The 17,057-nt window shown below is 33.8% G+C and overlaps 1 protein-coding gene across 1 annotated transcript; it reads left to right on the top strand.

Moving 5' to 3' along the window:
* The first annotated feature begins 4,146 nt into the window (after positions 1-4,146).
* LOC137709211 (uncharacterized) lies at positions 4,147-17,032 on the top strand. The gene is made up of 6 exons (XM_068448314.1): positions 4,147-4,304; positions 14,292-14,608; positions 14,749-14,810; positions 15,011-15,542; positions 15,635-15,784; positions 16,570-17,032. Exons 1-6 carry the CDS (start codon positions 4,147-4,149, stop codon positions 16,737-16,739), a joined length of 1,389 nt encoding a protein of 462 aa, XP_068304415.1. The 3' UTR covers positions 16,740-17,032.
* The last annotated feature ends 25 nt before the right edge of the window (positions 17,033-17,057 follow it).

Raw genomic sequence — 17,057 nt, 5'->3', positions numbered from 1 at the left:
CGGTGGGGAAGAAAAAAAATAGGGGGAAAGAAATAAAAAAGGGAAACATAACGTTAATATATATAATATATGAATTAGTTAAAAATTAATTATAAAAATTTTAAATATAAAAGAAGGGAATTATTATTAGCACTCTAAAAATTTCATTCTACACTCCTCACAAATGTATTTTTCTTTCTAATTATAGAAAGTTTGGAGTGCAAAATGAGATTTTTGGAGTGACAATAATAATTTTCTAAAAGAATGATAAAAGATTATATTTAAGACTTGCCAAGTGGAGAATTTTGAGTGGATTGTAGTGTCACTCAACGAAGTCTAATGGCAAACCAAGCCCCACACAAGTTTTTCTCCTCCAAGCGAGTACTCTATGTATTATAAAATAATTCACAGGATATCAAAATGGGAAGTGTTATTGGCACTCCAAAAATCTCATTCTACACTCCTTACAAGGGTATTTTTCTTTCTAAATATATAAAGTTTGGAGTATACAATGAGAATTTTGGAGTGCCAATAACAATTCTCTATCAAAAATATATATTATTTTTTCAATGTGTGTTTTGACAGACCGCTTGAATACCTTATGCTTAGAATATTATCTCATATCATATAAATAGTTTTTGACTTGAACAACATCATTTGATTATTATTTCGAGTGAGGATCTTCGTTGGATTCTCTTTGTGAGAATTTTGAAGATTCTCAAATTATATTCGTTCATTGTACATTATGCGGTCAGAATTTATTATAATTTTTTAATTTAAAATTAAATACAAACAGTACCTTACGAAAACTGATCTCACAATGCATGATGAATGAATGTGATTGTAGGATTCCTGAAATCCTCACCAAGAGGATTTGTCGAGAATCTTCTCTTTATTATTTCATCTAAATAGTAATATATGTGCACTTGTTCTTTTTTTTTTAATATATTTTAAAATATCTCAGTTATATTTATGGGGAAAATGATCCTCGTCGGATCCTTTTCCTAGGGATCTTGTGATCTCATTTGTTCATCGTACATCGTGTGGTCATAAATCATTTTAAAATTAAAAATTAAATATAAATAGTATCTAATGAAAACTGACCGTACGATATAGGATAAATGAGTGAGATCACGAGATCCCTAGGATCTCTAGGAAAAAGACCTGGCGAGGATCCTTTTCCATATTTCTGGCTCCACATACATAATATGATGACAAGTTTTACATAAATAAAAAAATTATTAATACCAAAAACATTCACAAGGGATATAATTTTTAATGTTTTAAAATTCAGATGATGGTGACTATTTTTCGTGTTTTGGACTATTTGGCTTAAAAATAAGGTTGTAATTTTTCAATAAGGGAATGGTACATGTGGATCAACACCTTATAGTTTGTCAATTATATAGGAGGGTGTAGTTAATTTGAATTTTTGAAGATTTTAAAAGACTTTTTTAAGTGATAGATTTCAACAAATTGTTGAATCCTTACAACTTTCAAATGGATTTTCAAGGAATCTTATGGATTTTGATTAAAGATTTGAATGAATTTTGAGAGATTTCTTGTTATTTAAAAAATTATTTAAACGGGATTAACGGATGTTGGTTGTTGACCAAAATGACCCGTTATTAAGAGTTTACCTATTACCAACCCGATCCAATAAGCATTCACTCAAATGCTAATTTTAACATATGAATGAGTCGGATTAACGGGTTGAATCTAAAATGCAAAGTCTAATTGTGGGTGGGAACAAGGGACACATTTTCAAGAGACGTCCTAATACTTAGTTTAAAGGAAAATTATCAATCACTCGACGACACCATTCTTCGTATACAATATACTTTGCCTTTAGAAAATGGACAGCTTGTGGACCATGCTTTATGAATCCTCAAGAAAATTTGCCTTTGTTCTTTTTTCATTGCTTTTAGAATGGAGCTTGGCTGCTGAAAAATCAGCAGCAATTCTTGCTGCTAAGGGTTGACATATGTTTAAATTGTGATTAAAAAATAAAATACTTGAACACATATTCATCCTTGATTCACTAGCAGCATAAGCTGCTGCTGATTTTTTCAGCAACCAAGCTTTCTCCTGGCTTTTAGGCTGACCATGGACTCGATCATCCATATGAATTCACTGTTGTGGAGAATTCTAGGGTGTGTAAAGGTGGGACATAACGACTAAGCTAAACATTATCGGCTAGTGTGTACGTCATCACATTTTCTACTAATTTCGTCAGAGTTTTGTTGGTGTGACTAGACAACAACTAAATGTTAAGGTATAACAACCTAACCTAACGTTTTGTGTCAATAAAATAAAGATATTAAAATAAAAATTTACACATATATTATATATAGAAATTTTAACGAAATATTTTTGTTATTGTTCACTTTTAACGAAAAATCATATTTTTTACCTTTTTCTGGTACTATTCACTACACATGTATTTATTATTTTTTATTAAAATTAAAAAAAAAAAATTAATCTTTTTATTAGTTTTCCTTATATTTTATTGTATTAACATGCAATGTCACTATAACAATAACTGTATCATATGAGAAATTTTGTAAGTGTCTGGTATTTGAGTGGATATTTTACGTGTTATAAAATAAGAAGAGGTGTACGAAAAAAATATCATTTCTTTACTTGTGTTATGACATTTAAAGTGTCGCTTGAATACATTGTACTCAAAAAAAAATCTCATGTCATATTCTTGACTTAAACACAATCACGTGATTATTATCTTATTTAAATTAGATAAAATTGTAACAATAATTCCTGAATTATAACTTAATTAGAGCAATAAATTCTGAACTAAAATTTCATTAAATTTTGTTCTTGAATTTGACAAAATGTTGAGCAATGATCCTCGAGCCTAGCTCTGTTTACTTTCAATCCGATCTGATTATATGGCCTGTGCATGGGATCCACACTTGTGGACTAGAATACATAATTTGCATTTTATCATGAGAACTAATTAATACCTTACAACCCACCACCGTATAACCTTTTTCGCTGTTGTCTTCTCCCCCTCAGCCCAACGAGCTGCCAACAACCTGCTTCTCCCCAATCAAAAACTGCAGGCTGCAACCCAGCCAGACCCCTTCCTCAACTAGCACTGCAGCCAACCCATTACAAATCCACAGAATTACATCCATATTTCATGATTTTGTTTGTTTTCATGGAAGTGGGGTGGGTGGGCTGAGGGGAGGATTACGAAAATGGTGGGATATGGCTATGGAGCACCCACTGGACTGAGGGGAGGTTTGATTTCATCGCCGAAAAAGTTCATCGTCATCGGCCTCATTATTCCGGATCTTCTCTCTCGCGGAAGCTATGGTTATTTACTGAGTGCCTACTGAGTTGATTTTTTTTTTCTTCCAAAATATTTAGAAGGTTTATGTAATTAAAAATAAGAATTGTTATGAGCATGACAAAAATCTTATTATATCCTTAAAATTTTCTATATTAGAAAAGAAAAATACATTTGTAAGAAATATAAAATGAGATTTTTGAAATCCCAATAATACTTCCATTAAAAATGAAAAAAAATATCATTGTGGATCCCGCGCACATGCCAGGTAATCAGAATATGGAAGGAAAATAAACAGAGTTAGGCAGTACTTTTGCTCAACATTTTGTCAAATTCAGGATAAAATCTAATAAATTTTTAATGCAGAGGTTATTTTTCTAATTGAGTCATAATTCAAGGAACATTATTACAATTTTATTTTTAAATTACAGTATGTGTATTGAATTTTCCTTTTTGAGCAATAAAACTAATGCATCGTGAAAATCTGTGCAATTTGCTTTTTATTAATATATTCTTCAAAAAAAACATTTCCGTTTTATATCTTGCTCACATAAAATGATGGATAAAGTACGGTTTCAAGTTTGGGTGTAACTGTACCCTAATACATTACTTTTAAATCATTTTAGTTATACATAATTACAAATTAATTACAAACTAGCATATGCCAATACACAAAAATATATGTGTGAATATTTTTTGTTTTTATTTTTAAAATGGAATGAGAGAGGGGAAGAGAGAGAAGTAGGAGTGGGGAGAAGTTTATTTTTATTTTTTAATATGATAGATGTTAGGATTATATATGGGTGATCGTTAAAAAAAAATTTGTGAAATTAATTTTGAAAAAATTGAAAAACGAAATGGAGAAGGATTTGATTGGTACATGGGATCTTGGAAAGGGGAAGGGAAGGCAGCAGAGATCCGGGAAAATGGTGAGCAGTGTCACAGCCGGTGCTGGCTGTTGCAGTGTGAAAGTGAGAAAGGAATACCAGAGGAAAGGAAAGATAGAAGGGGAAGAGTGGACCAACGTGGCATATTATTTTAGATAAACTAACGAAAAATTCAAAAGATCATTTTCATGAAAAGTTATTTTTAAAAGTATAATAAATAGTATCGGAGAAATATATAAATGTGATTTTTCGTTAAAAATGAACAGTACCTGAAGTATTTTGTTAAACATTCTTATTATTTTTCCTTCTTAGCTCAACATTTTTTATAAATAAAAATAAAAATAAAAATTCATATTTACTCTTATGTGGTATATTATGAACTGTGTCATATCAGTAAAATAGTAAGATTTGCAGCTGTCACACTATCACTTGACAATCGAATCAACCATTTAACTAATAAATATATGAATTTGCAATTTAATACAAATTTATATATGAGATTGAAATCATTTAAAAATATTGAATGAAATTAAATTTTATTTAAGATCATCTCTAACTTTTGGATTGAAACTTAAAAAATTTAGATTTTAACTCAAGTACAGTTTTTCTACTCCAAACTTTATAGGTTAAATTTTTAACTTGAGATTATTAGATAATGAATATAGGATAATTTTTTTTTTTAAAGTAACTTTTTAAAAATATTAAATTATGAAGACTATCCTAATTTAATTTTATGAACATTTAATATAAAAATATTTAGATTCTGATAAATATTGAAAGTTATTAAACTGACACCATGAAACTCGTGGAACACTACGAAATAATATAAAACACACAAATTGTCACATCCCGGCCCGGGCGGCACCACTTCCCGGGCCCGCTCCACTACCGTAGCACGATATTGTCCGCTTTGGGCTTACCATTCCCTCACGGTTTTGTTTTTGGGAACTCACGAGCAACTTCCCAGTGGGTCGCCCATCATGGGATTGCTTTAGCCCCCTTCTCGCTTAACTTCGGAGTTCCTACAGAACCCGAAGCCAGTGAGCTCCCAAAAGGCCTCGTGCTAGGTAGGGATTGGAATATACATATAAGGATCACTCCCCTGGGCGATGTGGGATGTCACAATCCACCCCCCTTAGGGGCCCGACGTCTTCGTCGGTACATTTTCGGCCAGGGATTGGCTCTGATACCAATTGTCACATCCCGGCCCGCCCGGGCGACACCACTTCCCGGGCCCGCTCCACTACCGTAGCACGATATTGTCCGCTTTGGGCTTACCATTCCCTCACGGTTTTGTTTTTGGGAACTCACGAGCAACTTCCCAGTGGGTCACCCATCATGGGATTGCTCTAGCCCCCTTTTCGCTTAACTTCGGAGTTCCTACGGAACCCGAAGCCAGTGAGCTCCCAAAAGGCCTCGTGCTAGGTAGAGATTGGAATATACATATAAGGATCACTCCCCTGGGCGATGTGGGATGTCACACAAATAATATTTTTAATTACTTTAGCTGTTGGATTTAAATTTGGACAGTTAGATTTTTTTTTTTTTTTTTTTTTTTACCATTGAATTTAATCAAATTAAATCTTAACAATTAGATTCAATGAATTTGTAAATATAAAACTAAAAAAACATACATACATAGTGGGTCAGCCCCACTAACTCAGGGGAAATCCAAGCTAAATTGGCCTAGAAATGAGTTTTCAGTTTGAACTCATATTTGCCCCAAAAGTTAAGTTGGAGTAAATTTTAAACCTAAAATTTGAGTTTTACTCCTAAAGTTGGAGTAGGTCTGTCTTTGAAGTAAAATATAATTTATCTTAAAATAATATGTCATGTAACAAGTATTTCATATAACCAAGAATTTCAGTGCGATAGTGGCTCCTTACAATAGTTCTAGAAAGATGTTGATTTCTTATATGATAACATAAGGTCAAATCCTGTTATTTGATAATCCAACATTTAATTTTATAAAATCTATTGTTAGACAAAAAAAAAATAATTCACTTGCGATATAATTTTTTAAAGTTTTTTCAAATACAGATGATGGTGACCATTTGGTTTTTTGGCTTAAAGATAAGGCTCTAATTTTTAAATAAATGAGTAGTACACGTGGACCAATAAAGAAGGATAACACATAATTATAATTTTGAGGTGACCATTTGGACTTTTTGGCTTAAAATAAGACTCTGATTTTTAAATAAAGGAATAGTACATGCGGACCAATAAAGAAGGATAACACATAATTATAATTTTTAAAGTTTTCAAATACAAATGATGGTGACCATTTGGACTTTTTGGCTTAAAGATAAGGCTCTAATTTTTAAATAAATGAGTAGTACACGTGGACCAATAAAGAAGGATAACACATAATTATAATTTTGAGGTGACCATTTGGACTTTTGGGAAGGATAACACATAATTATATTTTATAAAGTTTTCAAATACAAATGATGGTGACCATTTGGACCTTTTGGCTTAAAATAAGGATCTGATTTTTAAATAAAGGAATAGGACATGCGGACCAATAAAGAGGAAAACACTAATTTTCGTTTTTAAAGTTTTCAAATACAAATGATGGTGACCATGTGGACTTTTTGGCTTAAAGATAAGGCTCTGGTTTTTAAATAATGAAATTGTACATGCGGACCAATAAAGAAGGACAACACATAATTAAAATATACATGAGATAAAAAGATAAGGGAGAAGGTTGTTAATATTTATTCAAACTATATAAATTTGTATATTTCTTGGCATTTTGCCAAGTTTTTTTAATTGCTGATCTTTTACTATGTACGAGCATACAAAGAAAAAACTTTTTCTTATTATCTATTTTTCTTTCTTTTTTATTTCTCTTTTTTATCCGTAGAAAAGTTTCGGCTAAACTATATGCACATGCAGGGTAATTATCAATTAGAAAGCGGACAGCGCTGCTGAAAAGGTTTCGGTATAACACTACCTTACATTTTGTGTTAATAAAATAAAGGCATTAGAATAAAATTTACTCCTATTTTATTATATTAGCACGCCATGCCATTATGATGATGTATTGTGAGAAATTTTGTAAGTGTTTGATATTCAAGCAGATACTTTACGTGTCATAAAATGAGATAAGAGATACAAAAATATATATCATTCTCTTTACTTGTATTATGACATGCAAAGTACCACTTGAATACCTTATTAGAAAAATCTCTCGTTTTATATAAATCTTTCTCGACTTAAAACACAATAAGGTGATTATTATTTTATTTAAATTATAGTATGTGCATTTGTTTTTCCTTTTTGAGCAATAACACTAATATATTCTAAAAATATGTGCATTTGTTTTTATTAATATATTTTAAAATAAAACATTTTAGTTTTATTTATCGCTCTACATAAAATGATATACTGCTTGACAAATATTTCATATAAAAGTAAAAGTCAAAATAAACGCGAAATTAGTACAAGTAAAAAGGCTAAAATGAAAAAAAAAAAAAAAAGAGGAGAAAATTGCTAGTATTTTCTTAAACGAACGGACAAAGAAAAAGAAATCACATTATTGTTTATCTATAAATAGAAAGTTTGGCTATGCTATTTGCACATGTAGGGGAATTACCAAATAGAAAGCTCATAGCGCCGCTACCTCTTTTAAAGATTGCCCCAACTGAATTTCCAAGTGTAGTGGTTAGACTTTGTTTCTTTTTCTTCCTTGTTGCCTTTTCTCCACGTATGCAGGATGAACATAAAATCTAGTTGAATAAATAGGCGGATTGAACATGATTACTACAGTTGTTTTCATAGTTCTTAATCATAAGAACTATGACGATTGGAGTTGTTGGATCAAAACCTACTTGTTGGCCAAAGATCTTTGGGACGTTTTAGATCAAGAACATCCTAAAACAGAAGATGAAGAAAGTAAGGCTTGGAAGAAGAAGATGTTGGAAATATTGGCAATACGGATGCTACTTCTCCTACAACAAATCACATAAAAATAATATTAGTATATCACAATATGATTACCACAATTCATCAAATAAAATGAATCAAATGCAATAAAATACTTATATTTTGTAGAGTAGAAATGCTCTTCATCCATGCTTGATTAGAATAAGATTTTAGGTTTAGACGTGTAATCACTGTCCTTGAAAGTAGATTTCGCCCCCTTAAGATAATGTCTCTATGTAGCAGGTTATGACACTCTACTCTCCAAGATACAACAATCTATGATCTTCGTAAGTGTACACTCACAATACTTGGATCGAGTGAACAACTCGATTCTTCCTTTGGCATATAAAAGGTGAAAATTATAATAGTATTTGAGATAATACAAGAGATTAGGAGAGGAGAGGATGATGAGACTGTTTTTTTTAACTTGGTTGGGTTTGTCCATCGAAGGAAAGGAAATATTTACTCAATCATCAAAATTGGCATAAGCCTCAAAGATTATATAGGACAAAGTAGGCTATACATGAAGACCAACTAACAGTATAGAACGTTTGCCATTAAAACCCAACGGTTATAAATGAGTTAATGCATCAGTTTCAGTTTTACAGATCAAAACTGGAATTAAGAATTTAAAAATAAATTGAATAGGATTAAAGTGACCAATAAAGAATTGTATTTTGAAATACTCAATTAAAATTCTAACAATTCCCCACATATTTCAAAATACAAATCGACTCATAAGAAAAAGGGAATTAGAGAAACACATGTATAATGAGAGGACAAGGAAGAACCAAAGGAAAGTGAGAATCCAACGCATCAGAACTGGTGTCTTTTGGATTATGAACCAGTCTTAGGATGAGTTAGCCGTAACTCATAGAAATTTGGTGAAATTTATATTTTCTATGAACTAAGATTTCTTCATGTGAATCATAGGACTAACCACCCACATTGAATTCTTGAAATTGAGCTTGTTCTAGCGGGTTGGCGCGAATAGGCTATGCATCCACTTGGATATTCATGAGTGTTCTAGAGAACCTGCCTAAGCTCTCATAGGAAGCAGCCTCACTCCCACACTCAAATAGGTGAATCCATCAAGTGTGCACTGCAGTCAAGCACACCACCTACATATAGGCTATGGTATTCATTAAGAACATAAGTTCAACCTCACACGCTGCAATAGTTGCACTATCTACACCATAGGGATAGACTCTCAATATAGTTATTGATATAAATTGATAATGCACGTCCAATCAACAAGTGATTTGTTCTTACCCATATGATCACCTACTTCTTGGGATCTCCATTCACATAGGTTGGGTTACCATCACTCTTGATTGATGTGGTAGGCATACGTCTCATCCCAAGAAAGTACCAACTAATAAGGGTTACTTGAGGAATTGGTATAAAGCTGAATGTCAATGTTCCCATCACTTGATTTTTGGATGTAGAAATTGAGGAGAGATTTGTTGGTAAGACTACTACGAATTTCATCAGGCTAAGAAAGAACTCTCAGTTTCCAAAAGTTAATCGGAGAGAACAACAACTCGAAGTAGGACAAACTGTTTTAGTTGTCAACCGACTGAGTTGTTGAAGTCTAGGTACGACTCTAGGGTTCGACCTTTCGCCTTGTGGATAGGTTTGAGGTTCCCTAAATAAGGTATTTGGTTGGTTGGGCGACAAGGGCCCTCCATAAAACTTACGTGCCGTCTTCTCTTAAGGACGCAGTTGTAGTTCGAAAAGATGCAAGGAAGAACTAGTGTAGTACATAAAATGGATCGATGTGTAACTCACCTCACTATTGGTGATGGCTCTATAAGGAATTGGAGAAATGACGCCAAAGGTACACATTCTCGGATTGTACAGTTTTGCTTCTTTTCTCTACGCCTTACGCTACAAGGTCTTTGTGAGCTTCTCAAACTCATTCCGCTCCTACAGTGGGAATTTACCCAAGCTTCGACTCCACTATCTGACTATGAAAGTAATCGAAAAAGTGACTAGTCGAAGAGGTTCCGATTACCTAAATGGGTAGTGTGGTTAACACGACTACGAGTTCACTATTCTACTGCAAAGCTTGTTCCTAAGTTTCCACGATCTAGTTTTCTGGCTCTAGTAGTCACTGTTAATCAGTCTATCAATCGCGCCACTAATTTACGCGCTTAAGATATTTTTATATTGTTCATTACCCTGAAACTGTGAACCAGCATTCTAGCATAAAGGTATCACTCCCAGATACTAGCATCTATGTCCGGTATTAGAAATCATACCACTAAATACTAGTCAATGGTCTCTGGATATCGGATAGCATCGTCAATTAGTAACGCCTCCGTAGGCTGATTACGGGTTTAGAGCCCATTTGAGTAGATAGCTTTAGGTGATTGGAAAGGAACTGGTCAAGTGAAGTAATTCGTCGATTCTAGGAGGATTTGATTACTGCTTTTGGGATTCTTGTTACTCCCAGGGTATGATAACTCATACCCGTGAGCCTATACTCACCCAAAATATGAGTATAACATAAAAAGGAAATCTAGGAATTAGCGTTGGTTGGAAAGTTCCAGGGCTGGAAAAGGAACTTGCTAATAATCTACTTTGGAACGAACTTTATTGGGAGTCAATCTTCCTCTTGAAGATCCAGCATGAACACCAGTACGTTTGAAGATATTAGTGCTAACAGGGTTAGTGCGATTGTTCAGTTTAAAGGGATGTAAGTGTTTTAGAATCTTATAGTCCATGTTGTTTTTTTCTTGTTCATGAGTTGTAGGACCTGTGAATTCATTCATTTGGGTTCTTTCCTTGGTGCTTACCCAGGTTTTGTTTGGGAATAGCTGGAGCCGATCAGTTGCCCTCCAAAATGGATTTGCTTTTGTGGCGATGTTTGCGATAACGGGTTACTGAGTTCTGCAGAGATAACTAACCCTGTACAATTTACTTTAGTTTTGTTTCTTTCGACTCTGTTCCCTTTTTGATTGTCGTGATCATTTTATTTGTTCCAAATGCGTTTTATGATCTAAATTCTAACTAGCAGGCTTTGGTTTTGCTTTCTAGTTAAGATTTTCAGTTTTGGCTTGTTTACGTTCTTTTGCTTCTCATTAGCAGATTTAATTTGTCCTCTTTCTTGTGGAGACGATCTTATAATGTAGACAGTAGTTAACGAACACAGTTATGATATACTGATGTCTTTTGTTCGTTTCAGCTTCAGCTATCGACAGAACATAAGCCAATCGGAATGATTTCTTGCCAAAGGTCAAAAAATCCCCCCTTCATTAAGTATGCTATCAGTAGATTTTTATAATGAATAAAAAAAAGCAATCAAGAGGCAAAAAATTATAATATAATTGGAAAGAGAAGTTCAATATATATCGTAGTGGATTCTCTCATTATAATTTTGATTCTTGCACATTACATCTCTCACTTACAAATTGATATAGCATTGATGATGATGGTGATGTTGAACGTGGTGCGATTCTTCAGTTTGAAGGCATGTATGTGCTTTAGAATCAAGAGATGCAAACGTGCTGCGATTCTTCCGTTTGAAGGGATGTATGTGCTTTTACAATCTTCTGGTCGATGTTTTGTCTTTTTTTTTGTTCCCTGAGTTGTGGGACCTGTGAATTCATTCATTTGGGTTCTTTCCTTGGTGTCCAGGTTTTGTTTGGGATTTGGTGGAGCCAATGAGCTGCCTTAAAAAAGGATTTGCTTTTGTTGGAATTGTTCGCTATAACAGGTTACTGAGTTCCTTCAGAGATAACTAACCCTATGCACTTCGCTTTAGTTTTGTCACTTTTGACTTTTTCACTTTTTGATTATCGTCGTTATTTTATTTGTTGCGAGTCCGTTTTATGATCTAAACTCTAGAAATTTTTTTTTAATATACTGAAAACGTGGGCACATACGTCATATATTTAAATCGTAGGCTTTGCTTTTGCTTTCTAGGAAGGAGACCGGTGGCTTTGTGTGTTCCCTTTCATTCAATTTTTACTACCCTAATCTTACACTCTTTGTATAAAATTATTAGTATTTTTTAATTCATTTTTAATATGTAAGCAACTATATTTCTTAATAGAAAGTGACTCAGATTGTAAGGGTTGGAAAACACAATGACCATTTTGACTAAATAAAAAACATAGTAATTAAAATAGATTTTAAACATACACGGTGATCAAAAAGGTTTTAGCCTATAAAAAGTGTTGTGGGCTCGATTTCCCTACTTGTAGTGTATTAAAAAATAAGGAAATTATAACACTCGTGTTAGCTTCTCACATATTTGTTTAATTCTTATTGTTGTTTTCGTTTGACTTTTTCAATTCGATCATCAGAAATATAGAGTGATGTACGAGAAGTTATGCGTGAAAATAGAAAATATTGCCTACTTTTGAGTGGGCATCAATTGCCTATACCATTGAAGTTAATTTTGACCTACATGACTCATCAAAATGAGTTTGTCTATTCAATTACCTATACTATTAGAGATGCTTTTACTGAAAAGAAGAAAATCAAACCGCCGTATGCATGATGGGAGGAGCAAAGTACACTCCACTAATCAAATGTGTGCAAGAAGGCTGTACATATATGTTTATCATATTTTTCACACATGTACCGCCAATTTCACGTGGGATATAATTTTCTAGTTATTTGTTTATTTTATTTTCGGGGATGGTGAGCAATTTTTGTATTTTTGTATTTTTATATGTTTTTCGAGTTTTCAAACTTGACTCGTGGACGTTGTAGATCCACTTGAGCTTGACATTGCAAGTAGCTTTGGCTGGAGTGTGCTAATCCTACGTTGGAATGAGCGGGCAAGTGCTTTCCTTCGTGAAGTAGTTAAAGTTGAGTTTCGTTGTCTCGCCTGTCGGATTTCTCTACAGCATTGGCTGGATGTAGTTTTCTCCTTGAGTGATGAGTTATATGATCTCATCAACCAACGATATATTTACGTGGTATCACTCATCCACGATAACTTTATGTGGCCTCGTTATTTGGCAATGACTTATTGTACTCATTGATACAAAAATATGTTGCATCCATTGTTTTGTGGTATGGGTGGCGCCTCGCTGTTCGACAATGACTTGTGGTCACTAATAGAAATCCGTTGCATCTATCATCTTGCAACATATTAGTATAGTGGCATGTGCTGTTTTGGAACATGTGATAGCCATTTAGGGGTTTACTATGGTTCCTTTGTCTGAGAAAATTCACACTAGATCATTTTTCTTGTCACTGGAGCATTGTCCCCAATCAACACCTTTGTATTAGTTTGCAATGTTAAATAAAAGGATAATGAATGATGGGGGAACTAAATTTTTAAACAAAATGATGTGTCACCACCATGAAGCACGTCAATCAACATTTAAATAATAATTTAACTATCAACATCTACATCAGTTGGTTTACAAAATTTGATTTAGAAGTTTGTTTTCCCTAGCATTACTCTAAATGAAATATCAACCTATTGTTTCTTGTAAAAAAGAATTTGTAAAAAGAGGAGTACAAGTAGACCAAAAAAGGAAAGATAAAGAAAATGAATGATATGGAAAATGAAATGCTAAGATTAAAAATAAAAGATCTAAATAACTGTGGAAATCAAAGCTAACGGCTGAAACACTTGTAAATTGAATGATACATAGCATTGAAGCCTTACCCGATTTTATACTTTACTTTGGTCTTTTTCTTTTGTGAGAATGATATTCTTACTTGGTTTTTCAAATTTCTCATCTCACGTCAGAATGAGATTCTTTCAAGTTTTTATAAATTTCTCTCCACTTCTCTCATTTGATTTCATTCTCTCCTTTATCTTCCAAATCTTGTAACCATTTTGGAGACTTATATTTTAAAAATTGTTTATATTTTGGATTGCAGGTTCTTCCTTGTCAAATCGGGACCTTGGTTTGTTTTTGTTCCTGGATCTTGTTGATTGCCTTGCTTTCGAAATATAAACACATGCTATGATTTCTTCTCTTGTTCTTAGCATTTATATAGAGTAATGTCGGTCTTTTGTGTGTGTGTGTGCATAGTTAGATGGTGTTCTGAGGAGAAAAGGGAGCCTTGAATTTGGATGAGGAGGGCCACAAGGGTGCTTGATTTCCACTATAGCACTTGCCCTCCTCAAGTGGTGTTAGACAGCTGACTTTGTTTCATTTTTTTTCTTTCACATATGCTCTATTAACATAAAATCTCGTTGAATAAATGGGCAGGTTGAATATGACTGCTACAGTTGTTTCTACAGTTCTTAACCGTGAGAACTATAAGGATTGGAGTTTTCGTATGAAGACCTACTTTTTGGCCGAAGATCTTTGGGACGTCGTCCAAGGCACCGTTAAGGAACCTCCTGAAGGAGGGGAAGAACATAAGGCTTGGAAGAAGAAGGATGCCAAAGCCTTATATGCAATCCATAATTCTTGCGGGAATGATACTTACAAGTTTATCAAGGACGATACCACGGCCCATGAAGCATGGCTTTCTTTTTCATGGAGGTTGAAGGGATATGAACCACCAGATGAAATAGATGATGGTACGTACATACAAGAAAAGTTGATGAGAAATATTTTGTAATTATTTTTCACATGTAAGCATAGGCGTTTGTATATAGGAAGGGAAAAGAACAAGAAAATTAAGAATTGAATGATAAATCAAAATTTTCATTTTCCGCAGACAAGACAGTTGACGAAGCGTATCCAAACACGCTAGAGTCGGCATTGGAAGAAGGTCGCAGTGTCAGTGGAGGTATCCTCACAAATTCATACTTTTTGTACACAATTCTATTTAATAGTAATTAATGATGACCGTTTAGGTTCATTATCGGTGATATTAATTAGGAGTGAAATCTCCTTCTTATATATTATTTTTTCCCATTTGTTTATTTCAAGAGGAATTGTATTAATTAATTATTTTTATGCAAGTATGGGAAATTTAGCAACTAACAACATGGCATGCAGAACATGATGAGAGCGTTGAGACAGTTGAGAGCAATGCCAACCATATCCGAGAAACTTTCGTGAAATATGTCAAGTCTAATGATTGGGTTAATGCGATCAACCTTCTTCGCCAACATCCCCAGGCAGGAAGTGAAAGAGTTTTGTTGGATGGTACAGCTCTTCACTACGCAATCACGACGGGGTGCAGCGAGCGCATTATGCAAGAGTTGGTGGAGTTAATGGCAACGGAGCACTTGGAAATACAAGACTTATTTGGTTACACAGCTCTTTATTATTTGACAAGTCTGTTTCCAGAAAGGGTTCAAGTAGCTGAATGCATGGTTAAAGGGAACCCCAGTTTACTTACTATTTTACCGAGCTGGTCTCTGAAGGCTCAAGTTGTGGTGGCCCAAGGGAAAACAAAAGGGGAGCGAATGGCTCGCTATCTCTATTCCCTTACTCAACCCAAAACGATTAAAGTTATTGACGCCGCTCAACTTATTTCTGACGGTTTTCGTTTCCAAAGATTTGGTACTTCTACCCGTTTGATTTTTTTTTTTGTTACAAATTTTGTCTATATACGTACTTACAATGTTTTCTTTTCACACTTGTATTATATATAGATATTGCGTGGGATTTGATTCAACGTTACCCAAAATTGACCATAGCTACAAACCACGATGGGGATATCCCCTTAGGAACATTAGCCAGTAACCGTTTTGCATTCAAAAGCAGAAGGTCACTCAGTTTATGGGAAAAATTGATCTATTACGGTTAGTACATAATTGCTTTTTGTTTTCTCATTGTATTTTTTTCTTTGTAAAAGATAAAGCTTGATGTAAGTCCAATTTTGTTAAGTCAGTATTAGTATTAGTCCACTTGCGTGAAATTGGTCTAATGTCTAGAATTACACATCATCATATGTTTATTTCTGTAACAATATCAATATACCACTAAGATCATAAATATGTAAATGCACAAAATCCCTTAATAACTTCAACTCCCCCGTAGAAAAATATGGCATCTCTGTCTTCTTCTATCTAGTTCCCTTAATAATTTTGTGTTCAACTTTATCATTTGTTTTTTTTGATTTTGCGTTCACGTTTCAGTTTCCACAACAAAAAATTTCTTTTACTGTTTTTTCACTTCCTTCACCCACATGTCATCTCCACGTTCTCTCTCTCCTCCCTCCCTCTCCCTCAAAAATAAAAACAACTTGATCATTCATGAGACCTACTTATGTTGAATTGTAAGCCACGGGGGCCAAAAGATAATATAAAGATTAGTTTTTAAAATATGTTAGACATTTGATCTAAGTTTGGAAAGGCACTCACTCCGACAGAGAGCTCAATGGGTACAAACAGGTTGGGTTTGGGCTTAAATTTTTGAACTCATTAAGCTATCGGATCTTAACTAGTTTGACATGACACAATTCATTAAAATAACGAATTTCATACAAAATAACACAAACACGACAAACACAACTTAACGTAAAAATCTTGGTTGAGAAGAATATTTCATTGAATTAATGATTGGGCTTGTATTCTTATCTTGATAGGTATCCGCATAAAACCTCTTCCTCCCATCAACAAGGAAAAACATGAAAGTGAGCAGAGTGATCAAAGGCCTCTCTCAGACCAAAAAGAGAATAAAAGGCATCATCTCATTTCCTCAGGTAATTTACATGTCTGCAATCCAATTTGGTTTGCCAATGCTACTACAACTTAGGTTTGTATTCATGATATCAGCAGATCAATAGAATGTTAATCAAAATACTTTAACACACAAAACATAAACAAAATGTGCAGATTATAGTACCCTTTAAAACCGAAAAAGAATAAGGGTTTTCTCGGATTTCACCTTAATTTCACCCACAACCTTCCATTCTTCTCGGTCGAGCTTGGAAACAACCTTGATTCACCTTCCTCCTCCCCAATCTTCCACATGCATACACAAGCTGGAATTAAAATTCCATATATAGAATCGATCCCAAAACTTAAAGCTTTGATTTTAGGAAAGCACTTGCACTGGACGACGGCGCTGTTT

Source organism: Pyrus communis, chromosome 11, assembly GCF_963583255.1.
Source record: "Pyrus communis chromosome 11, drPyrComm1.1, whole genome shotgun sequence".
Lineage (NCBI taxonomy): Eukaryota > Viridiplantae > Streptophyta > Magnoliopsida > Rosales > Rosaceae > Pyrus > Pyrus communis.
Note: the sequence above shows the minus strand (reverse complement) of the source record. Positions and strands in the feature narration are given on the sequence as shown.

Coding starts and splice junctions, on each gene's coding strand:
- LOC137709211 (XM_068448314.1), top strand. CDS start 4,147: ATGGAGAAGGATTTGATTGGTACATGGGATCTTGGAAAGGGGAAGGGA. Junction 15,543..15,634: donor TTTTCGTTTCCAAAGATTTG/GTACTTCTACCC, acceptor TATTATATATAG/ATATTGCGTGGGATTTGATT. Junction 15,785..16,569: donor GGAAAAATTGATCTATTACG/GTTAGTACATAA, acceptor TTATCTTGATAG/GTATCCGCATAAAACCTCTT.